The sequence below is a fragment of the Malaclemys terrapin genome, chromosome 1 (genome assembly GCF_027887155.1).
Source record: "Malaclemys terrapin pileata isolate rMalTer1 chromosome 1, rMalTer1.hap1, whole genome shotgun sequence".
Lineage (NCBI taxonomy): Eukaryota > Metazoa > Chordata > Testudines > Emydidae > Malaclemys > Malaclemys terrapin.
Genome location: NC_071505.1, coordinates 85,815,856 through 85,840,592, shown reverse-complemented (window position 1 = coordinate 85,840,592; position 24,737 = coordinate 85,815,856). Strand labels below are relative to the sequence as shown.

At 43.3% G+C, this 24,737-nt stretch overlaps 1 protein-coding gene across 5 annotated transcripts in view; it reads left to right on the top strand.

Moving 5' to 3' along the window:
- The window catches only part of BLTP3B (bridge-like lipid transfer protein family member 3B), an 80,120-nt gene that overhangs the window by 19,865 nt on the left and 35,518 nt on the right, over nt 1–24,737 (top strand). For all 5 annotated transcript variants that reach the window (XM_054028778.1, XM_054028780.1, XM_054028779.1 and 2 more), the window contains 3 exons: nt 10,474–10,636; nt 12,025–12,063; nt 18,733–18,824. In XM_054028778.1, the coding sequence (XP_053884753.1) occupies nt 10,474–10,636; nt 12,025–12,063; nt 18,733–18,824 (294 nt within the window). The remainder of the gene's footprint in view (nt 1–10,473; nt 10,637–12,024; nt 12,064–18,732; nt 18,825–24,737) is intronic.

Below are 24,737 nucleotides of genomic sequence, written 5' to 3'. Positions count from 1 at the left end.
TTGTGGGATAGGAAGGACAATTAATATGCTTGTGTGAGGACTTCACATTAAACGAAACAGAAAAAGAAGTAGATTGAACAGTGTTTTATATTTTTAAAAAGTGATTCCCATTCTTGTAGTGTAAGTGCCTCATTCATGTGTAGGCATTGGCTGGTATCTTGGAGATCTGCAATGTGACAATTAGATTATAGCCATTGGTAACAGCAGCTGTTTCTGTTCCATCTATTTGTATCTGAAGAAGAACCCATATAGTTTTTCATATACAAACCATTCTACAAATACTACATGGAGAAGTGGGGTTTGTTGTAATGGGGGAATTGATATTTGCACTGAAGCCAAAAGATGTGGGAGGGAAGTCAGAATATATTAAGCATGGGGACAGGACTCTGTATGCTAGGATGTAAATCTGAGGGCAGTTTGGATTAGTTAAGTCTCCAGAAAGTAAGTTGAAGCAGCAATCTACATGGAGGCCTGCTGTGTGGTAATTAAAATGGAAGTGATTATTTGAAAGGGGTCAGTTTCTTTGAATGTAGAAACAAAGGATGAAACTATGGTCCCATTGACATCAGTGTTTTGCAACTGACTTCAGTGGGGACAGGCTTTCATTCAGTGTGTGCAAAACTGAAGCACAAGTTATTTTAAAGGAAAATCATGGAGGTGTAACCCACTGGCTAGCATATGTTATGTATCCACCTGAGCACCTGATTCAGAGCGGATATGGTTCTCTTATGGCTCTGGGATGGAGGGACACATACTTTTAGCTTTGGAGGTGCCCAGTTCAATCTCTGACATGTTAGGATGGCAGCCATCATAAGCGAGACTTGAATTCAAACTGTTGTGGGCATTAAACTCTTGAGACAAGCTACCTCCTGTCCAGTGTAACCCACTGGTGACTGTGTTTTATTTCTGTGTCTCTGTACCCAGTTCCCAGAGAATGTGTCTCTGTTACAGCTCATGGCTACAGAGCTTGGCCCTTAGGAGTTTCAACATCTTGAGTTAGCTTTCAGTTCTAGAGGTTCCCTGTTCAATCCTTGGCAGTTGGCCAAGACGGTGGCCATCTCAAAGGCATTTACCCTTACTGACATTCATGTAATACATTTATATTGCATGACAATGTGATACATTTATTAATAAATTGGCCTCCAAAGACCTGCCAACATTTGAACTTTATCAATCCCTGTTCCTCTGGGGAATGGAATTTTCTTTCCATTGCCTGTAGACGTTCCCAACTGTACATGAACATAATGAGAACCAGGAAGTCTTACTATACCCAGAGCATGTAAGTGTGCCATGGTGAACCAAGTACCCTGACACACATGTCCATTCCTGCCACTCTTCCTGATCAGTTTTCTGTAGGGTGGATTTTTTAACTGTAAATTGGATTTTTTCAATTAAATTAAATAACTTTTTTAAAAAAATATGCCTATTTAAAATTAAATATGAAATTATGACAACCAATGCTAAGGCCTAAACTAAGTATACCTAGGCTTGGTGGAATTTTTTTTTTTTTTTCCTAATTTCAACAACTTCATTTTAAAGATTTTTTTTTTTTTTTTTTTTTTTTTTTAAGCTGTGAAGGATAGGATTGGGGTTAGGGTCAGGGCAGTGCTGACAGCAGGGCTGAAGGGGGCTCCTTGTGCAGCTGAGATGCCCAGGACACCGGGGCGCAAAATGCAGGGGTTTCCATTGCATACAAGATTTTACAATTTGGTTCAATTGCCCTCAGCACCCCCACTGTACAAATTGTTCCACCATCCCTGGACCTCTCTCTCCGGAGTTTCAGTGCACAGTCACAAGGGAAGAAGGAAAAGGTGTGGCACATCTTTGATTTGATATGGGCCCTTAAGATTTTAGACAGCACTGAACATTTGTGTAGAGTGGACTTGTCATTTGTTCTATCTGAGGGATGTCTTGATCTATCTGGCCAAATGGATCAGATCATGTATTCAGCAGGTCTTCAGAGTAGATGAGACTCAGATGCCCAGATGTGATCCAGGCTCACTCCACTTGGGAGTCTCCTTATTCAGTCTGGAAGGTGAAGTTTAAATTGATGAATTATGCAAAGCACCTGGCATTCTCTCCAGACCTTCACTAACCACCAAAATCCACAACTCTCTACATCTAAACATCAATTTTGATGGGTTGGTTGAGGGCTTAAGTTACCACCCCCATTCTTACCTGTTGTAACAGACCGCATGTCTCCTTTGCTTCGGCGACTATCTTGCTCTTTTTCGTCAAAACTGGGAACACATAATTATGGACAAGTGAGTGTTGGAGCTCATTCTACAGGATATTCTATCCATTTTACCTCCCTTTCCACCCCGCTCCCTATCCCACTTCAAGGACCATCTCACAAGCACCTTCTATGACAGGAAAACAATTCTATACTGAAGCTGGGTTCTATAGAACCTGTTCCCACACAGCACAGAGGGGATTCTACTCCAAGTATTTCATAGTACTGAAAAAGAACAGCAGTTGGAGACCCATTCTAGATCTAAGATCACTGAACAAATTTGTAAAGGTTCAGCAATTCAAATTGGTAACTCACGTAGCAATAATTCCATCTCTGGACCCAGGGGACTGGTTCTGGGCCCTAGATCTACAGCAGTGGTGGGCAACCTGCGGGCCACGTGTGGCCCATCAGGGTAATCTGCATGCGAGCCACGAGACATTTCGCTGACGTTGACCGTCTGCAGGCACAGCTCTCTGCAGCTCTCAGTGGCCACGGTTCGCCATTCCCAGCCAATGGGAGCTGCAGGAAGCAGCGGCCAGTACATCCCTGTGACTTACCACTGATGTGTAGGACGCTTACTTCAATATTGTGATCCACCCAACCTGCAGAAGGTTACTATTCATTCTGGGTCAGGATTGCTTTCAATACAAGGTGCTCCCATTCGGTCTATCATCCATTCCCAGAGAGCATTCTCAAAGGTCCTTTCTGTGGTAGTGGCACATCTTCGCAAACAAGGAATGAATGATGCTCTTCCCATACTTAGCCAATTGCCTGCTTAAAGCATACTCCTTCAGTGAGGGTTTGATGGGCACACAAAAGGCCATGGACCTATTCCTCCGACTGGGATATAATTGAATGTCCACATTAACTCCAAAGCATTCCTCCCCTCACATAGGTTCAACACTATGGTAAATTTGACCTGGACTGTCAAGATCAGCCCCCTCACGTCGGCCAGAAACTGTCTCCAGCTACTGGGACACGTGACTGTGAGCACCTTTGTAATAAATCAAATGAGACTTCACATGCACTGCAGAGTGGCTCAGAACAGTCTTCTCAAGCAAACCCAGCTTAAATAAACTTCTCTCGATGCCCTCAATAGTCAAAAAGTCCCTCAACTGGTGAAAAGACCCTCACAATGATCGTTCAGGGGTTCCTTTCGCTAATCCCCTCCCCAACATTGGTATTAACATTGGGTGCATTCTTATTGGGATGGGGAGCCCACCTGAGCATCCACGCTATTCAAGGCAGGTGATCTCCACTCGAGTCCACTCTACATATCAATTTGCTGGAACTCAGAGCAGTCAGAAATGATTGCACGCATTTCCTCCCACTGACCAGGGGCAAGCATATAAAGAACATGGTAGATAACATCTCATCTATATATTATATAAACCACCAGGGAGGAGAGAGATCACCTTCCTTCTGTGCCGAAGCAGTGAAATTTTGGAATTGGTGCATTCGTCACCACATCAACATCTCAGCAGTTTTACCTTCTGGATATACAAAACACCATGGCAGATACTCTCTGCAAACACTTCTTCCAGGTTCATGAATGGGAAATAAACCTCTTCATTCTCCATCACACATTTCTATGCTGGAGCATCCCAAAGAGATTTATTTGCCACAGTCAAAAACAAGAAATGCTCCCAGTTCTGCTCCAGAGCCAGTTAGAGTCACCACTCTCCTGGAGATATCTTTCTCCTGCAATGCAACAGAAGTCTTTTCTATGCATTTCCACCGATTCCTCTAATACCCAAGGTCCTGATCAAGATAGAGGGAGAAAAAGCCAGGGTTATACTTGTAGTACCCACATGGTCAAGACAAACATGGTTCTCCTACCATTCTTAGCTGGCTGTTTGCCAGCCAATCACTCTGCAACCTGTTCCTCATCTCCTCTTTTAGGGTGCTGGCCAGGTCCATCATCCCAATCTCCAGGTTTTCCAGCTCAAGACATGGCTGGTCAATGGTTTGAGGGGTTAGAAATGAGGATGTAAAGGTGGTGCTTTTACATAGCAGGAAACACACTACTTGTGACACACATACATATCCAAAAGTGGAAGAGATCCAAATTCTGGAGTGATTCGAGGCACATTCCTCCAATGTCTTTTCCATTGTCATTTGTGCTAGATTACATCCTAGAACTAAAAAGGTCAGGATTGTTTCTGAACTCCGTAAAGGCGCACCTTGCAGCTGTCTTGGCCTTCCATCATAAGATAGAGGGTTATTCTGTTTTTGCTCATCCCACAACAAGAAGTTTTCTCAAAGGTCTGGGTAGCCTTTTCTCAAAATCAGCTGCCCCACATTGGCAGGGGATCACAACTTTATCCTCCAGTATTTTACAAGACCTCCCTTTGAACTCATGGCCACCTGCTCCCTTCCACATCGCATTTCTAGCAGCAATTACTTCTGCTCAAAGAGTGGAAGAGATAAGGGCTCTAATGGTGTACCTCCCTTTTACAATCTCTTTAAAGACAAGATCACACTATGACCACCCCCCAAATTCCTACCAAAAATATCTTTGGACTTCCACATAAACCAATTAATCCACCTCCCAGTTGTCTTTCCGAAGTCACGAGACAAAAGAGATGCGACATTTCACACACTTGATGTCAGGAGCGCATTAGCCTTTTATTTAGATAGGGCTAAGCCCTTCAGGAAATCTCCCAGACAATTTCTCTCCATTGCGGACAGATCTAAGGGATCCTCAATTTCCAAAGAGACTCTAGATGGATATTGAGCTGCATTTCCTACCACTATTGGTCTCACAGGGATAGTAGAGGAATTTTCAACCTTATTCTAGAGTATGAACTCACTCCACGAGATTCCTTGTCATTTACATAACCTTACATAGCCTTCCTCCAGAATGTTCCAGTCACAGAAATATGTAGAGCCACATTTGCTCATACATTTGCTGAACATTATGCAGTTACTCATGATTCAGCATCCAATACCATATTTGTCTCTAATGTCTTATCCTCAATTTTTAACTTAACTCTGAAGCCCCACCCCTTCATTAGGGGTACTGCTTCAGAGTCGTGTAGAGTGGAGCATCTATAGGGACACTACTCGAAGAAGAGGAGAAGGTTACTCGCTCTGTGCAGTAACGGTGGTTGTTCGAGGTGTGTTCCCCGTGGGTGCTCCACTACTCGCTCTCCTCTCCTCTGCTTCCGAGCTCATTCCAATGGGTTCTGTGGCAGGAAAGAAACTGAGGGTGGTTCGCCCGTTACAGCGCTATATAACCCTGGTGCAGGGCATGAGATGGGGACAGCACATGTGCAAGCCGAACGGACACTGCTACCTAAAATCTCTATGCTGAGGCACAGGGGATGCAAGCATGCCTAGAGTGGAGCACCCATAAGGACACATCTCAAAGAACCACAGTTACTGCACAGGGTGAGTAAGCTTCTCTTCATAACCTTGAAAATAATTGTGGTCACCTTTACAGTTGCTCCAGATTTTGTTTCTGAATAATAGTTATTAAATAACTAAGAAATAAAATTATAATTCAACCAGAAGCAATTTGTCTAGGTTTATCTACATTTAAAAAAAAATGAAGTTGCTAGGTAATCACAAACTTGACATATTCAGAAAAGAAATCTCTTTAAAAAAATCTTTAAGGAATGAACAATCTCTCTCTTTAAAAAACAAAACACATCTCTCTAACTAAATGGGTTTCAGTTGGAGCACTGGGGAAGTTCCAGAAGACTAGAAAAAACGAATGTGCCGATTTTTAAAAAGTGTAAATGGGATGACCTGCGTAATTAGAAGCCTGTCAGCTTGATATCTATCCCAGGCAAGATAATGGAGTGGCTGATATGGGACTCAGTTAATAAAGAATTAAAGGAAGCTAACGTAATTAATTCAAATCAACATGGGTTTATAGAAAATGAATGCTGTTAAACTAACTTGAGTTTTTTGGGGTTGAGATTACAGGTTTGGTTGATAAAGGTATTAGCATTGATGTAATATACATAGACATCTGTAAGGCATTTGACTTGGTAACACGACATTTTGATTAAAAAATTAGAATGATATAAAATTAACATAACACACATTAAATGGAATAAAACCTAGCTAACTGATAGTTCTCAAAATGTAATTGCAAATCTGGAATCATCATCAAGGTGTGTTTCCAGTGGGGTCCCACAGGGATTGGTTCTTGGCCCTACACTGTTTAACACTTTTATCAATGACCTGGAAGACAACATAAAATCATCAGTAATAAAGTTTGAAAATTACACAAAAATGGGGGAGTGGAAAATAACAAAGAGGACAAGTCACTGCTACAAAGCAATCTGGATTGCTTGATAAACTGGGTGCAAGGAAACTGTGTTTCTATATGGCTAAATGTAAAAGTATACATCTAGGAACAAAGAATGTAGGCCATATTTACGGGATGGAGAACCCTCACAGGGAGCAGTGACTATGAAAAAGATTTGAGGGTCCTGGTGGATAATCAGCTGAACATGAACTCCCAGTGTGATGCTATGGCCAAAGGAGCTAATGCGATCCTGGGATGTATAAACAAGGGAATCTTGAGTAGAAATACAGAGGTTATTTTATCTCTGCATTGGCACTGGTGTGACTGCTGCCGGAATACTATGTTCAGTTCTGGTGTCCACAATTCAAGAAAGATGTTGATAAACTGGGGTGGAGGGTTCAGAGAAGAGCCATGAGAATGATTAAATGATAAAAAATATGCCTAATAGTGGTATATTCAAGGAGCTTGATCTGTTTAGCTTTACGAAGAGAAGGTTCAGGGGTGACTTGATTATGGTCTAGAAGTCTGTACTTGTATAACAAATGTTCAACAATGAGCTCTTCAATCTAGCAGAGAAAGGTGTAATTTGATCCAATAGCTGGAAGTTGAAGCTAGACAAATTCAGACTGAAAATAAGGTGTACATTTTTAACAGTGAGAGTAATTAACCACTGGAATAATATAGCAAATGTCAGGCTGGATTCTCCATCACTGACAATGTTTAAATCAAGATTCACTGTTTTTCTAAAAGATGTACTCTAGGAATTATTTTGGGGAAGTTCTACAGAAGGTCAGATTAGATTATCACAATGGTCCCCTCTGGCCTTGAAATCAGTGAATCTAAAACTGTTTCTTGCATTCTTCTTAGTCTTGAAAATATAAAGTTGTGCTTAAACTGGTAGGCAGTGGTGGGATTCTATGTGGTTATGATGCCTGGTTGAGTGACATGACTGGTTCTTGGCCCTTCGCTGTTTAACACTTTTATCAATGACCTGGAAGACAACATAAAATCATCAGTAATGATGATTTGCAAATTACACAAAAATGGGAGTGTGGAAAATAAGAAAGAGGACAAGGATTCCTCAAGGAATCAATTCTGAAGCACTTAGAAGAGAGGAAAGTGATCAGGAACAGTCAGCATGGATTCACCCAGGGCAAGTCATGCCTGACTAACCTAATTGCTTTCTATGATGAGATAACTGGCTCTGTGGCTGAGGGGAAAGCAGTGGACGTGTTATTCCTTGACTTTAGCAAAGCTTTTGATACGGTCTCCCACGGTATTCTTGCCAGCAAGTTAAAGAAGTATGGGCAAGATGAATGGACTATAAGGTGGATAGAAAGCTGACTAAATCGTCGGGCTCAACGGGTAGCGATCAATGGCTGCATGTCTAGTTGGCAGCTGGTATCAAGCGGAGTGCCCCAAGGGTCGGTCCTGGGGCCAGTTTTGTTCAATATCTTCATTAATGATCTAGAGGATGGTGTGAACTGCACCCTCAGCAAGTTTGCAGATGACACTAAACTGGGAGGAGTGGTAGATACGCTGGAGGGTAGGGATAGGATACAGAGGGACCTAGACAAATTAGAGGATTGGTCCAAAAGAAATCTGATGAGGTTCAACAAGGACAAGTGCAGAGTCCTGCACTTAGGACCGAAGAATCCCATGCACTACTACAGACTAGGGACCGAATGGCTAGGCAGCAGTTCTGCAGAAAAGGACCTGGGGGTTACAATGGACGAGAAGCTGGATATTAGTCAACAGTGTGCCCTTGTTGCCAAGAAGGTGAACGGCATTTTGGGCTGTATAAGTAGGGACATTGCCAGCAGATCGAGGGACGTGATCATTCCCCTCTATTTGACATTGGTGAGGCCTCATCTGGAGTACTGTGTCCAGTTTTGGGCCCCACAGTACAAGAAGGATGTGGAAAAATTGGAAAGAGTCCAGTGGAGGGCAACAAAAATGATTAGGGGACTGGAGCACATGACTTGTGAGGAAAGGCTGAGGGAACTGGGACGGTTTTGTCTGCAGAAGAGAAGAATGAGGGGGGATTTGATAGCTGCTTTCAACTAACTGAAAGGGGGTTCCAAAGAGGATGGATCTAGACTGTTCTCAGTGGTAGCAGATGACAGAGCAAGGAGTAATGGTCTCAAGTTGCAGTGGGGGAGGTTTAGGTTGGATATTAGGAAAAACTTTTTCACAAGGAGGGTGGTGAAGCACTGAAATGGGTTACCTAGGGAGGTGGTGGAATCTCCTTCCTTAGAGGTTTTTAAGGTCAGGCTTGACAAAGTCCTGGCTGAGATGATTTAGTTGGGGATTGGTCCTGCTTTGAGCAGGGGGTTGGACTAGATGACCTCCTGAGATCCCTTCCAACCCTGATATTCTATGATATCCCATGTCCCTAACAGAAAACTTAAACTGTTGACTGTGTGTTGGGCATTTTGTTTTTTGTTAAGCAGGGTAATGTGCTTATAAATTTTGATACCCCCAATGCATCCGAAGAAGTGGGCTGTAGTCCACGAAAGCTTATGCTCTAATAAATTTGTTAGTCTCTAAGGTGCCACAAGTACTCCTGTTCTTTTTGCGGATACAGACTAACACGGCTGCTACTCTGAAACCAGAACATGATGTAACAATCAAACAGGGAAAGTGACTGCCAGGTATTTTCAGCAGTAATTGGAGATTAGTGGGGAAAAAAGCATGAAAAGAAAAAAACAAACAAACAAAACCCTAGCTTAACAGAGAACCTGACAGTTTTCTTAGGAATCAGTCTCTCCCTGTTCAGAGAAAACATATGAGCTGTACCTGGCATGGACACAGCAGCAAAGTGGTGATTCCTAGAATGTTTTCCCCATCCTTCTGGCAAAGACCGACAAGTGACAATCTGCTACTGAAAGGACCCAAAACACATTCAGTGGACGTGGTGATGTACTATCTGAAGCTGTAAAATGAGAGTCCAGGTTGTGAATCAAAAACAAACTTCTGTGGCAGAAAGTTAGGCACTCAGGCTCTGATCCAGCAAAGCAGATAAAACGTGATACGTGTGATATAAGAACTTAGGTAGATAGGTAAGTTTCGCCAAGCACCCCTCGGTTTTGCCATACATCACTAGGCTATGCGCTGATTGGCACAATCACATGGGCTGTTATGCTGATTTAAGTAAATTATTATGCCTTTTAATAAAAAAGTAATATGTACAGTATGTGTGTCATCTTTGAGATTTCTCAATTTTAAAAATATACAGAAGATCTTGCAGTGTAGTCGGATCATGACACTTCAAAGTATACTCTGACAAAAAAGCACTTATGGTAGGATTTATAATCCTGTCTTTGAATTGCTACATTGTAAATACACCAGAATCCTATGCAACAAAACAGTTTCTACCGTATGTTTTTGATAAATTCTGAAATTAAACCCTAATGAATATTTTAAGAATAATTTATACAAGATTTTTGTCAAGCTTAAAGTGCAAATAAAGTCAGAAAAGTGACTTTGTAAAAATAAAACCTTCTTACTCTAAAGATGTGCCACCTGAGTTTATTCATAGTCATATCTGCTTATTTAAGGAAAAAATACATTTTCACTAGTGTTTCTCCTGTTAGCCCTACAGAGCCAAAACAGTTCAAAGGAGAATGAGCTGAATTCTGTTCTGGCTCATACAACGTCAAAAGAATTGTTAGCTAAATTCTAGGTACAGAATCTTTATTCCTGAAGACAGACAAGCCAGAAAGAACACATCTTAATTGTTGAGTCCATTTGTTTACTTGTAAACGAGCAGATTTGATATGGAAGTCATTGAGGGACAAATAACAGTGAAACCCTCCGGGCCATTTTTACCATGTCAATTTTAAGGTCAAACTGTACTTTGAAGCCTGTTCTTTTCAGTTTATTACTTTGCTGATTTATATAAATTGTGACCTGTGACATGGATAACTAATTGCTTTATGTGACATTAACTTACGCTTTAATGCGTATTCTCTTTTAGGTTCACCAAAAACCTGTCACCTGACAAGATCAATCTGAGCACACTAAAGGGGGAAGGTCAGCTGACCAATTTAGAGTTGGATGAAGAGGTGCTTCAGAACATGCTGGATCTTCCAACATGGCTTGCTATAAACAAGGTCTTTTGCAATAAAGCAGCTATTAGGGTGAGCATTTTATTATGTTGAAACAGTAATTAAGGAAGACTTTCTCCCTTTTTCGTCTTTTCTGCCTTCTTAAAACTTATTTTCAAGAAGTCTGAAAATTGCTAATTCTGAATTTCATAATGTTAAAAATTTGTTGTAGGTGTTTAACAGTTTCATAAAAAGAAGATGGAGGCATTAGATAGTAGAAAATTTTCTTAATTGTTATCCCTCATAAGACTATGACCGAAGCAATGAAAATGAGCAGTGATTTAATTTATTTTTTCTTTATCCAAGTGGAATTTTCCTCATACGCACTTTGAAATGGAGCAAGGGAGTATATATTTTTGCAGAGAAAGCTACTGGAGTTTCCTTTGGCTATGTCATACCATCTGTTTTAATTGTTCTTGTGTGTTACAGTAGAACCTCAGTTACGAACACTTCGGGAATGGATGTTGTTCATAATTCTGAAATGTTTGTAACTCTGAACAAAACGTTATGGTTGTTCTTTCAAAAGTTTACAACTGAACGTTGACTTAATACAGCTTAGAAACTTTTCTATGCAGAAGAAAAATGCTGCTTTTAACCACCTTAATTTAAATGAAACAAGCACAAACAATTTGTCAAATCTTTTTTTTTTTTTTTTAACTTTCCCTTTATTTTTTAATAGTTTAACACAGTGCTGTGCTGTATAGTATTTGCTTTTTATTGCATACTTCTGGTTTCCAATAAGGTGTGTGATTGACCGGTCAGTTCGTAACTCTTGTATTTGTAACTCTGATGTTCTGTATTTTTTTCTGCCACTTTCTTTCATCTGGTATCACTTTTTTTTTTAATCCTTTCCCATCCATCAGAGGCCATATGTTATGGTGACATACTCTGGTTGAAAACTGGACATAACTCTCTGGAGCCAGTGGACAATGCTCCTTCAGTCTTTCTTGCTAGGAAGTGATGTGATACACAACCCTACTACTATCCTCTCTCCCAAACCATGCTAGAATGGGAATTGAGAAAGCAAGCTATCGTGATTTATATCGTAACATAGCAAATTGGGTTTTTGTTTTGTTTTTAAGGAAGGAATGTGAAAAACGGTTGGACTTTTCTTATGTCTGGCAACACAGAATTAAAGAGACAGATTAATTTTTTTGGTCCTTTTTCCTTTCTGCCAGCAGTAGCTCCTAAGCTACCTTTCCTTGTGGCCACATGACTTTGTGTGTTATATGATGTATATTTCTCTCACAAAATTATTTATTATTTGTACTAGCTTCAAAAGATCACATGCAAGTCAAGCAGTTCAGTGTAAATTTTATGTTTATATCTAGAAAATAAAAATGATAAACAGATATCTTGATTACTATGTATTTTCTTCAATGTTTGTTTGATTTGCTTTAGCATAATGTTTTATCTTTCAGATACCGTGGACAAAATTGAAAAACCATCCAATCAGTCTGGTAAGTTCTGAAATGAACCCAGGAATCACATTCTGTATGTCACTCTGAAGCCTAAAATGTCTGAGTCATTGTGAAGTGATGGAAACAGCTACAATCATAGCTGAACTTCTTTTGTTCAGCACAGCACCAGGTTGAATCATCACTGGGTTTTGTGGTCTTTTAGTGTCCAATTTTTAAGTTCTCAGCCACACACCTCTCCCACCATAACACAAATCATATACAAAAAACCACAGCCACCTACAGAACAACACAACCAGCATGCACAATAACCTCAGACATCACTCTGAAGACTAGAATGTCTGTTGAGTCAGTATGAAGTGATGGAAACAGCTACAAGCATGGTTAAGAACTCCTTTTGTTTAGAATATCACTGGAATTTGTGGTCTGTTACAATCCAATTTTTAAGTTTTCTGCCATTTTCAGCTTTTTGTACACATGACTTTGCAAATAATACCTGTCATGCAGTACATGTATCCCACACGGGCTCAGCAGTCAAAGGTTTAATAGTGGTACTGTTGGCCAGTGATAATTGGTAACCTCACAGCATCTGGGAGAATAAAAGGTCTGGGAAGCAGAAGGGCACAGGGGCCACGGGAGGAGTGAGCAGGCTGGAGAAAGAAACTCCTGTCAGCAAACTGCTAAAGAGCTGCCCAGAGACAACACTCCAACAAGGTATGAACAGACCAACATGAAGAGCCTGCAGAGGCCCAGGGGAAGGTAGGAAGGAGCTCAGGCCACTGTCAGAGTCTGTGAACCCTGGTCCTGCTTTTCCGGCTTGAGGGCTTTGAGCTGGAACCCAGTGGAGTGGCTGAGTTCTCCTGATGGACCTGAGATCAGAGAGGATTTTCCAGATTCTGGGATAGCCAGAATAGACTGACAGCCCCACTGAGCTGAGTGAGCTGGGGCTATGCCCTGGTTGGCCTAGAGGGGCGCTATTGCACTGACAATACCGACTCACAATACCTTTTTGATAGCGTGGGCTTTCAGATAGTAGTTGTAAATACGTTCCTTTTTAAAAAATGTTTTACACTTTCCCTGAGGTTATTTAGAAATAATTTAAACCTTAGCTGGTGTGTACAGTGTGTCCTTTGATTACCAGCAGATGGAGATGGCAAAACATTCTGACGAATGTATCCCTATCCTATAAAAGATAAGGGTCTCTAGGTTGTTGCTTGATTCCCATTAGAAAAACTGTTTTTTCTATAATTTCTTTTATTTCAGCTTTACCTGAAATATGGATATTTGTCTTTTAGTCTCATTGCAAGTTCCTGCCTTCTTCTTGTCTGACTTTATTCTCTAAGGCCCTTTCCACACTACGACTGTAACCTAGCCCTGAGACCCAGTGACAGCATGGTTGTCCCCTGACCCAGTTGCAACACAGTTAAAACATGTCCAAGGCTTTAGCCTGGTTTTTAGTTGTAGTCAGAACCCAACAAAATTAGGAGATGAATAGAACTGGATTGCTGCCATTTGTCAGTTCTCCATCTCTTTTCTTACAAACCTCTCAGGAGAGGTTGGAGAAGCCAGAACTAGACTAGCTGACAGTCACTGGTTCTCATTATTCGGTTTCCATCTGAGTTTATTAATAGAGGTACTTCTTCAGTATTTGTATAAGTTGCCTGCAAACAGATTAATGAATGGGAATTGGTAGGAAAAGTTAATAATTCAATGATAGAATGTACCAGGAACTCACTGGTTCTTCTAGAAAGCAATGTATTCACCAGGATGGGACACTTCAGGCTATTGGCCGAATTCTGCCCTCAATTACATCACCACAACCTCATTATTTTTGGTGCATGTGTGTAATTGAGGGCGAGTATCACTGGGCAAGGCTCCTCTCTTGCTTTCTCCCCTCAGAAACTGCACAGACTCCTGTGGTTGTGCCTTCACTATGTCCTTTTATTTTAAGTTCCCGCCATTCTTTTCACAATGATCCCCGTGCAACAGTCTATTTACAATATTAACCTAGCTTTTGGCCCTCTTGCCAGGGCCTAAGGGAATCAGAGGTATCCCTATTTTGAGCCTCTGTGTGGCTAGGCTTGGCTAGCTCTGTTCCTCCCTCTCCCCTCTTGCACTTCCTTCTTGTGCCTCTTCTTGTCAGCCATGGGCTTATGAGGTAATTGACTCAGCCAGCCTGATTGACTAATTACCCCTTCAGCTTTTTCCAGGGGAACTAATTAATATCTAAGTGATCAGAGTGCAGGCTCACCTGTTTGCACCCTGCACTCTGTCACAGCAAGGTTGAGCTTAAGTAGCCTTCAGTTAGTTGGCATACTCTGTATACATGATTTAGGTAGCTCGAGTAGTTAGTGGTGCGCTTGCCAGAACTCAATTGTCTTTTGTTAAAAACAAAGGCTTTCAGGAAATCAATCTTTTAATATGGTAGCAAATGTTTTAAGTGCCTTTGCTCACGATTAAATTGCCCTTTCTATTTGTACTTGTTAAGCAAAATAATTTCAAGGAGGACTCTTGCACAGACTGTGTAGCAGTTTTCTGTTCTAAAATAAAAATGATTACTAGCCCTTTTAGTGGAGAATGGGGAGGAGGCATTAGGCATCTATTTGAGAAATCCCATAGTCAAGCTCTATTGTTTATTTGTATTGTAGTAGCCCAATCAAGTCGGGGCTCCATTGGGCTGTGTACTATACAGGCATATAGTAAAATGCAGTCCCTGTTTCAAAGATCATATTACCTTATTTTAAGAAAAGGCCTAAGAGATTAGTGAAACAAACAGAAGGGGCAGGGAGGCTGAGTTAGATAATTCTATTTTTACTTTTGTCATAAAACGATTGTGTGTGCATTGCCTCCATTGGCGGGTAGCAATAGGAAGTTTTTATCCTCTCTCTGGACCAGCCACTAGCGGGGGATGAGACACAATTAATCACCATATTACACCTGCACCCCTATGGAGTTGCAAGGGTGTTATTGAGAGCAGCTTGGCCTGTAATTCATACCCACTATGTTCTGTCCCAGTGAATCACTTTACTGAGCCACCTACATAGCATCTGTTTGGAAAAGGAAAGAGAAGTGCTTCGCTTTGTGGCTATTTCACATATTGCACACTAAAGCCACCATAACATTCCTAGATCAGCAGAGACTAGAGATGGTTACCTCAAAAAGACCAGATGAGTCAGGTTCCTGGCACCTCAGCATACAGAACCCTGACACTGTGTTCCTTGCTCCTTGAGTAACCACAAAAGAAAAAAAAAATGTAGGAGGAAATGGACAAAATGTATCCCTGGTTTAACTCCACTGAAGTCAATGTTACCCCAGAAATTGATCTGAATCTAAAAAAGAAAGCCAAGCACAGAGCACACATCCTTTATGGAGAAGTCCTGTATGATGTACTAAGGATGAAAAATAAGGGTCTATTGAAATGGAGTTTGGATCTCTGGAAATTAAAAAGCTATAGGATGTAGTATAACATTTGTGTTGGTTGGTTTTTTTGAAGCAGCCTCTAAAGCAGGGGTTCTCAACCTTTTTCTTTCTGAGGCCCCTCCCAACACGCTATCAAAACTCCACGGCCCAGCTGTGCCACAACTGTTTTTCTGCATATAAAAGCCAGGGCTGGTGTAGCAAGCCTGGGGCCCCAGACCACAGGGGAGACCCACAAAGCGAAGTTGCGCAGGCTTTGGCTTCAGCCCCGGGTGGTGGGACTCGGGGCCCCTGGCTGCAGTCCTGTGCAGCGGGGCTTTGGTTTTCTGCCCTGGGCTCCAGCAAGTCTAACACTGGCCATGCTTGGAGGACCACCTGAAACCTGCCCGTGGCCCCCCAGGGGGGCCCAGACCCCTGGCTGAGAACCACTGCTCTAGAGTTTTGCAGCAGGCACAGGTAATTCTCTGTTAAATCTATAGGGAGGTTCACAAACCTACACAGAGCATAACATTTCCTATTATATTCCATAGGTCTTTTCCATAAAGGTTTATTAGGTGTTTCCCCAAAGCCATCTGACTGAAGGCTAATTAGAATTTTGGTGGCTAAGTTAATACATGTGCATGACTTCTACAAGACCTTACTGTAAAATCACCACAGGAGCCCTAGAGCTATTAACAATGCCTGCATCAAATATGTTTTTAGTTAGGTAGATGATAAGCCATTAAGACGACCTATGGAGCTGCACCGCAGGAGACATACTGCAGGAAACAGTCATGCTCTGTCTCCCCCGAGATGGACTGGATGAGCTAATAGGTCTTGTTCATCTATAATACCTGGCTGTCCAAAGAGGTCTGTGCAGTGCAAACAATCCAGATTCTCTCTTTTTTGCCCTCGTGGGGGATTCATCCAAGTCATCGGGCTGGTCTGTGCATCATGGCCTCAAGTAGGCAGAGCCCAGCAGCTACGGAGCGCTGTCACGTGCCCAGGGCATATGCTGCAGTGTGCAGCCAGAGGGGCACACTGCTCCCATTCTGAAGGTCAACCAAGCACCTCACCATGTGGAGTGTCTGACCAACTGAGCCATCCCGCCTACGATGCCAAAAGGGCATAGAAAGAACATACATGTAAGCTGGCATTGCACCGTCCACTCCTCTAAGCATGCCCTCTGCTGGTGAAGGCAGCATTTCCCCTAAACAATCTGGTTCTACATCCAGACACAGGCAGCGCTTTCAACTGCCCTGTCACTCAAGCCCTGTCCTGCTTGAAACTGGCAGCTCCTTTGTTAAAATTTGTAATTGGTGGAAGACATGAGGAACTAGAGAAGGGCCTGAACCAAAATCTCAGATCTGAGCACTCTCAGAAGCCTGGGAAAAGTCCAGATCTAGATCCAACCTTAGCAAGTCTGGACCCACTTCTGTAACATGGCAAACTAAACCCATATATATACTTGGGGAAGTTTAGCTATACACTCCATTGCTAAGGCCCCGTTGCACCCAAAGCCAGGGGAAAAGCTCTGTAGCTGTTTGAAATGTGGCCTTATGAGAGCAAGCTGCTGTTCCTTCTCCAGCAGATCCAGTGTGCATAAACGATGGGAGAGAAACAGGAGCTACATATGCATGATATTGAGGCTGCTCCTAATTTTCCTTAGAGACAGTAAATATAGGAGTTGGATCGATTGTGTTATGGAATGACAGCTCATAGTCTTGAAATCCTGCTTTCAGAAATGCTATTGAAGTCTAAATTGCCTGGAAACTACCTAGGTCATCCCACTCCCCACACCCACACATTTCCCCCTTCCCGCATTTCCACCCTGCAAAACATGACCCAGAGGTCAACTGTTCTACTAAGTTTCTGTGCATTAGGAGTTTCTTTTGTTTTTATGGGGTTTGTTTGTTGTTCATTGAGCTCGGTGAACAATTAGCTGTAGTTTCAGCTCACCATATCAGCTAGCAGCACACTGTAGGCATCATAGTAAATGAGTCCTAAGGAGGAATCGGGTAATAAGCTTATGAATTTTTGGGGAGGAGGAAAGGCATTCCATGTATAATGGGCAGCATGGAAGAAAAGTGCAAAGATGTTTATGGGAGAACTGGAGGAGTGGGAGATGAAAGCTGATGTAAGCGTGAAGGCAATGGCTGATTGAGATAATTGAGCCATTCAGTACAACAACGCAAAATTGTTGTACCGAAGATAAGGGCAAGATGTTTATATTTGTGGTGGAAATGGCGAGCAAGTGGAGAGACTTATAATGGGTGTGGTGATGTCAGAACGATGGGCCAAGAAGATAATCTTAACAGCAAAGTTTTGAATGGATTTAAGAGGAGGCAAAGTTACAGTAGCCAAGGCCAGAGGGAAAGAGGTTGCAGGAACTGAGTTTTAAAAATAGGGATTCTCCTTAGCCGTTATTATAAATTTAAACCATGACCGTTTTTAATATCCGGGGGCAAAGAGACTGCTTCTGCATTTAGATGGTCTCTTCCTGGGAATAGTGGGTTTGTTTTTTTATCATTTGTTAAATTATTTGGCAAGGTGCAATTGTGCTATTTTATTATATCCTTCAATATCAATGGGATTTGAGTGCCTCACTCCTTTAGTCTCCTTTTTGAGAAGTCCAGCCTCAATAATGAAAAATAAAGGCAAAGATGACCATTAATCTTAAATATTTTATTCTCAAAAACTACCCATTATAGCAAATTTATTGACAATTCATCTCTGTCAATTTTCTTATAGATACAAAATGTTTTAAAGATATCAACAAAACGTCTAGCGGCCACTGATACATTTCAACAATAGACCAGCTTCAAACGCTTTCCAATAAAAATGTCTGAAAAGAAAAACACACTATAGAGAAAATTCAAAGGGCATAAAAGCTAATATTATGTGAACCTTCACACTGAAAGACTGACTGTATAGAGAAAATCAAATGTCTTCCTCATTTTATACTCATTCAGAATTCAGCCTTTGAGAAATATACTACAGTGTGATGAATAAACTATTTCCCTGACTAGAAGTCAAGAAGTATACGAAGTTTTTATATATGACCGCAAAAGTTTAGGAGAGTTAGAAAAAAATGATATCTGATATAAGCACTGTATAAACAAAAGTCCAAAAATGTAAATGGTTATGTATTCTATTAAAGGTTTTCTACAAAAATGTTATGGACAGAGAATATATATGAAAGATTTTTACTTAATGTTCTTACTACTTTTTAATTATGAGGTATCTAAGTTATCTATTAATCTACTGCAGTAAATTGAAATTTGTACCAAATTTCTTTGTGTTTTTTTTTTCAAGTCTCTGGATAAAGTAATAATGGAAATGAGTACTTGTGAAGAACCACGTGCCCCTAATGGACCATCACCTATAGCAACTGCATCAGGACAGAGGTAAGTTGTAGTTTTTAAATATTGACATGCACTTGATACAAAACATTTAAAATTATTGGATCTGTTCTCGTGAACCAGCGCAGGTTGGAGGATGTATGTGCATCCGAAAGCAGGTTAGATCCATTTGTCTAAAGGTAAAGTATAATAACCTTTAAAAATATAGAGTCATGGCCTGCTTGCTCGGCACCCTTAAAATCAGGCCACTTATTTAGGTGATTTAATGTAGATTTAGATGTGTAATGTTAGGCACCTAAGCTTGAAAATTTATCCTAAATATATATTGCATGTTCTATTTCACAGGATTGTTTAATCCGCGTAATGCATTTTAGGATGGAGGAATAAATCTCAAGCTCCATAAGAACAACATACTTTTGGATAGGCCCAAGGCAAAATAGCTTTAATTATTTGGAAAACAGATATGCTGCTTTCAAAATATTAACTTTTGTCTAATAGATAGCATTAAAGACCAGATTCTCAGCTGGTGTGATTGTTCATAGTTCTGTTTTCTTCAGTGACTACATCAGCTGAATCTGGCTGAAGAGATTTGATGTATAACCCAGTCTGACTAAAATATCAGATAATTGGTGGGACAGGGAGCCCCAGACTTGTGGTCTCATAATTTCTAAATCTGTCTGAAAGAGGAGACTGTAGTAGAGTTCATGGAAGTATTCCGTGAGTCTTCATGTTAATATGGCACCATTAGAAGGTAAAATAGAGAGTAATGTTGTGGTTACTAAGCTGCATAGGCAGTTATATTGAGCAGAAAATGTCTTGACTACACAAGGGGGTAGTACAGGGTCTAATCTGAAAATGTTCAGACTGCTGAACATAATTTGAAAAGGGTCAACAGGGTGAAAGTGTTAGAAACTCAATTAAGAGCTAGAACTAGTTAGATCCTCGGAGTACCTTCAAATAAAGAAAAATTGAATAATAGTCTATGAACTCAGCCTATTTGATTTTGACATTGAAGATTCAATCCATGCAAAAAAGAAGGAATGACTAATAATGGCTGTGAAGGGAACTTAATTAGGACTCTTCAACATCTGTGACAGAATTATTGCAACTGGCAGGAAAAGAGGCCTACGTTTTGAGAGCAACAGAATAGATTTTAAGGCCAGAAGGAACCATGACGATTGTGATGGGTTCCCCCCAGGGTGCCACCTGAAACTGGGGTACTGCTGAGCCCTCTGACCCGCCAGCCCGGGCTCCCTTTCACACTGTGCTGCTGTGACAAGCTGCAGACCTGCTCCTGGTCCTACACTTCCATCAGCATTCCCACAGGCAGGGACATGCAGGCTTCCTGACCAGCCACTGCATGAACCAACAACAGAGAGGTTACAGCCAGGAAAACCACCAGCTTCCCAGGCATGCACTGCCTTCTGGAGTATAAACCCAAAATTATACCATCTTGCTCTGCACAGGGAACTGTACAGCGTAAGCTCTTGGAGTTCATCTCTCCCTCAATGTGGAGAGGAAATGCAGCAGCTCCTTGAGCTAAGATTCCCAAGCACTTCACTCCAAATTTACTGGTTTAGGTTAAAGCATAAAATAAGTTTATTAATTACAAAAGATAAATTTTAAGTGATAGCAAACAGATCAAAGCAGATTACCTAGTAAATAAACAAAAACACAAACTAAGCTTAAGATATTAGAAAGAGAGGATATGAATTAGCAAATTCTCATCCTGGCTGATGATACAAGCAGGCTGGCAGATTCTCAAGGTACAAATTGCTCTTGCTTTGCAGCTTGAAATCCCCAGTTTTTTCATACACAGGCTAGAAATCCCTTTAGCCTGGGTCCAACTTCCCCCAGTTCAGTCTTTTTACTTAGGAGCTTCTCTGAGGTGTTCTGTTGTGGGCAAATGAAGAATAATGGATGATGTCACTCCCTGCCTTATATAGCTTTAGCATATGGCGGGAACCCTTTGTCCCAAACTCAGTTTGTGGAAAAACACTGACATCCCAAGATGGAGTCCACAGTCATGTGGCCTGGTCACATGCCCTGGCATAACTTGCTGAGTCATAGCAGCCATTACTTATAGGTTGTCTGGGGAGGTTTACAGGAAGGCTAAGTTCTTCAAGGAGCCATTGTCTTTGCTGTTGGCTCATCAGCACTGTCTGGCTTCTTCATTGTTGTACCAGAAAGGCTAGTTGTGGGTGTCACCCAAAGTAAGCACATTTGAAATACAGTTACATAGTCAGTATTCCTAACTTTAGATACAAAAAATATGCATGCATACAAATAGGATAATCATATTCAGCAAATCATAACTTTTCCAATGACATCTCACGTGACCTGTCTTGTGCAAAATGCATCATAATTATGCCATAATAATATCACTGTGAAGAATATGGGATACAGTGTCACAATGATCATCTACTCTGACCTCCTATATCCCACAAGCCATAAAATGTCATAATTAGGAAGAATCTGGGAAAGATAAAATCGTCCTTCATATATGAAAACGTGGAAGCCATAGTTTTGTATCTTAGCAACTTCATGTGATGCCAAAAAGGGAAACATCTCTGTTTTGGGACATACTATCTGCTTCCCATTTGCTCAGTAAATAGAATATCATTGTCAGGAATCAGGGTCTGTAGCTGAGTCAGTCTTTCGGCAAGCAAATGAAAGCACCTGGGCTATAGTAGTCTGTCTAACTGACTACACTACCTGATTGGTTGGAAGAGTCAGCAAACCGGCTCTTAAGCCCAACAGTAGCAGCAGTTCAGCAGCTGTTCAAAGCATTCGCCCATGGCTGAGATAGTTCCTGCTCCTGCCTTGTTCATAGTCCTGCTCCTGCCTTGGACCCAGCCTTGCCTCATTCCAGGTAACCCAGTACTGATCTTTGGCTCCAATCCTGACCTCTAACTTCAACTCTGACTCTGCTTCTGATCCTGAGCTCCTGACTCCAGCTCTGACCCTGGACTCTGATGCCTGCAGTAACCACTAGGTCCAATGCCTGTGTCAGGGTTCCTTCCCCACTCTGAACTCTGGAGTACAGATGTGGGGACCTGCATGAAAGACCCCCTACGCCTATTTTTACCAGCTTAGGTTAAAACTTCCCCAAAGCACAAATTCCTTCCTTACCTTAGTATCACTGCCACCACCAAGTGATTTAACCAAACATTCAGGGAGGGCCACTTGAAGCTCTACCTTCCCCAAATATCCCCCAAGTCCCTACACCCCCTTTCCTGGGGAGGATTGAGAATAATATTCTCACCAATTGGTACAGGTGAACACAGACCCAAACCCTTGGATCTTAAGAATAATGAAAAATCAATCAGGTTCTTAAAAGAAGAATTTTAATTTAAAGAAAAGGTAAAAGAATCATCTCTGTAAAATCAGGATGGTAAGTACTTTACAGAATAACAAAAGACTCAAAAATACAGAGGATTCCCCCTCTAGGCAAAACTTTAAAGTTACAAAAATAGGGATAAACCTCCCTCTTAGCACAGGGAAAATTCACAGGCTAAAACAAAAGGTAATCTAATGCATTTCTTTTCTGCTATTACTTACTATTTCTGCAAGACTAGATGCTTAGTTCAGCTATAGCTAGGGAGATGTATTTTCCCCTGCCCTGTTTCCTGGCTGGCTCCGAGAGAGAGACACAAAACCTTCCCCCACAGATTTGAAAGAATCTTCTCCCCTTATTGATCAGGTGTCACGCAGGTTCATAGAATCATAGAATATCAGAATTGGAAGGGACCTCAGGAGGTCATGTAGTCCAACCCCCTGCTCAAAGCAGGACCAATCCCCAGACAGATTTTTACCTCAGATCCCTAAACAGCCCCCTCAAGGATTGAGCTCACAACCCTGGGTTTAGCAGTCCAATGCTCAAACCACTGAGCTATCCCTCCCCTTTACAGGTAAAAGAGGAATTAACCCTTTACAGGGTAAAGAGGAATTTTATGCTACCCTTAGCTGTATGTTTATGACAGCCTACTCTAACCACTAGGCATGACCACCCATGTCCTGGTTACTGACAGTTTGAGCAGCCCCAACACTGACAATAAGAGAACTAGAGCTTATAGCAGGGGTGGGCAAACTTTTTGGCCTGAGGGCCACATCTGGGTATGGAAATTGTATGGCGGGCCATGAATGCTCACAAAATTGAGGTGCGGGAGGGGGCTCTGGGCTGGGACCAAGGGGTTCGGAGGGCAGGAGGGGATCAGGGCTGGGGCATGGGAGGGGGTCGGGTGCAGGCTCTGGGTGGCGCTTACCTCAAGCAGCTCCTAGAAGCAGCGGCATGTCCCCCCTCCACACAGGTGCAGCCAGGCAGCTCTGCATGCTGCCCCGTCCGCAGGCACTGCCCCTGCAGCTCCTATTGGCCATGGTTCCTGTCCAATGAGAGCTGTGGGGGCAGCGCTTGGGGCGAGGGCAGTGTGCCGAGCCCCTTGACTGCCCCTATGTGTAGGAGCCAGAGCGGGGACATACCGCTGCTTCCGGGAGCTGCGCGGAGCAGGGCAAGCCCCCAACCCCGCTCCCTGACTGGAGCGCCAGAGCGGGGCAAGCCCCGGACTCTGCTCCCTGGCAGGATCTTGAGGGCCAGATTAAAATGTCTGAAGGGCTTGTTGTGGCCCTCAGGCCATAATCTGCCCACCCCTGGCTTATACAGTGTATGTGGATTCTTCAAAAGTCAATATCTCTATGGTGGACATAGTGGGAGCCCTATAGACATTGCAGGCCCAAGTTGCTGGCCTACAGGCATAGAATGCAGTCCTGCAAGCTCAAGCCATGGAGCCTTCAGCTCTTACCCCTGCTCCCCGCAAGGCCAAAGTTAGGGTTACCATACGTCTGGATTTTCCCGGACATGTCCGGCTTTTTGGACTCCAAATCCCCGTCCGGGGGGAAAGCCCAAAAAGCCGGACATGTCCGGGAAAATCGGGACATGCCGGCGGTGCGGGTGCTCGGGGGCCGGGCCGGGGGCTCCGGGGCCGGGCCCGCGGTGCCAGGCCGGGCCGGGGGCTCCGGGGCCAGGCCCAGGCCGGGGGCTCCGGGGCCGGGCCCAGGCCGGGGGCTCGGGGGCTCGGTCGGGCCGGGGGCTCCGCCGGGGTCGGGCCGGGGGCTCGGGAGCTCGGCTGGGGGCTCGGGGGCTCCAGCGGGGCTGGGGGCTCGGGGGCGCCGGCGGGGCCGGGCCGGGGGCCGGGCCGGGGACCGCAGTGCTGGGCAGGCCGGGGGTGGTGGGCCGGGGGCCGGGCCCGGGGCCAGCACCCCAGGGCCAGGGACAGCCTGGGCCGCGCCCCCTCCCCCCACACTTCCCCTTACCTGCTTCAGGCTTCCTGCGACTCAAATGTTCGCGGGAAGCAGGGGAGGGGGCGGAGACTTTGGGGAGGGGGCGGAGTTGGGGCGGGGCTGGGGGCGGGGGCGGGGCCCTGTGGAGTGTCCTCCTTTGGGAGGCACAAAATATGGTAACCCTAGCCAAAGTCCCCCTGCTTGACAAGTTTAAGGGTGATTGCAACAAATTTTTGGGGTTCCTAAATCAGTGTCAGCTCCTATTTCTGCTATGCCCGTAGTCCTACACCATGACCATGACGGAGTGACATTATCAGCTTTCTTACCGGGGAGGCCCTCCTTTGGCATCTCCACTCCTGGAAAAATCATGTCCACTTCTGGGACAATTTGAGTCTTCATTCAAGCTATGGCAGTGGTTTTTGATGACCCAAGTGGCAAGCTCCACAGCTCCCATTGGCCAGGAACTACGGACAATGGGAGCTGTGGGGCGGTGCCTGTGGGCAGAGGCAGCACGCAGGGCCATCTAGCTGCGCCTAGGAGCAGCAGGGACATATCGCTGCTTGCGGGGAGCCGCCCGAGGTGAGCACTGTCCGGATCCGGCACCCCGAGCCCCCTCCCAGAGCCTACACCCCCTCCCGTGCCCCAACCCCCAGCCCTGAACCCCTTCCCATACCCAACTCC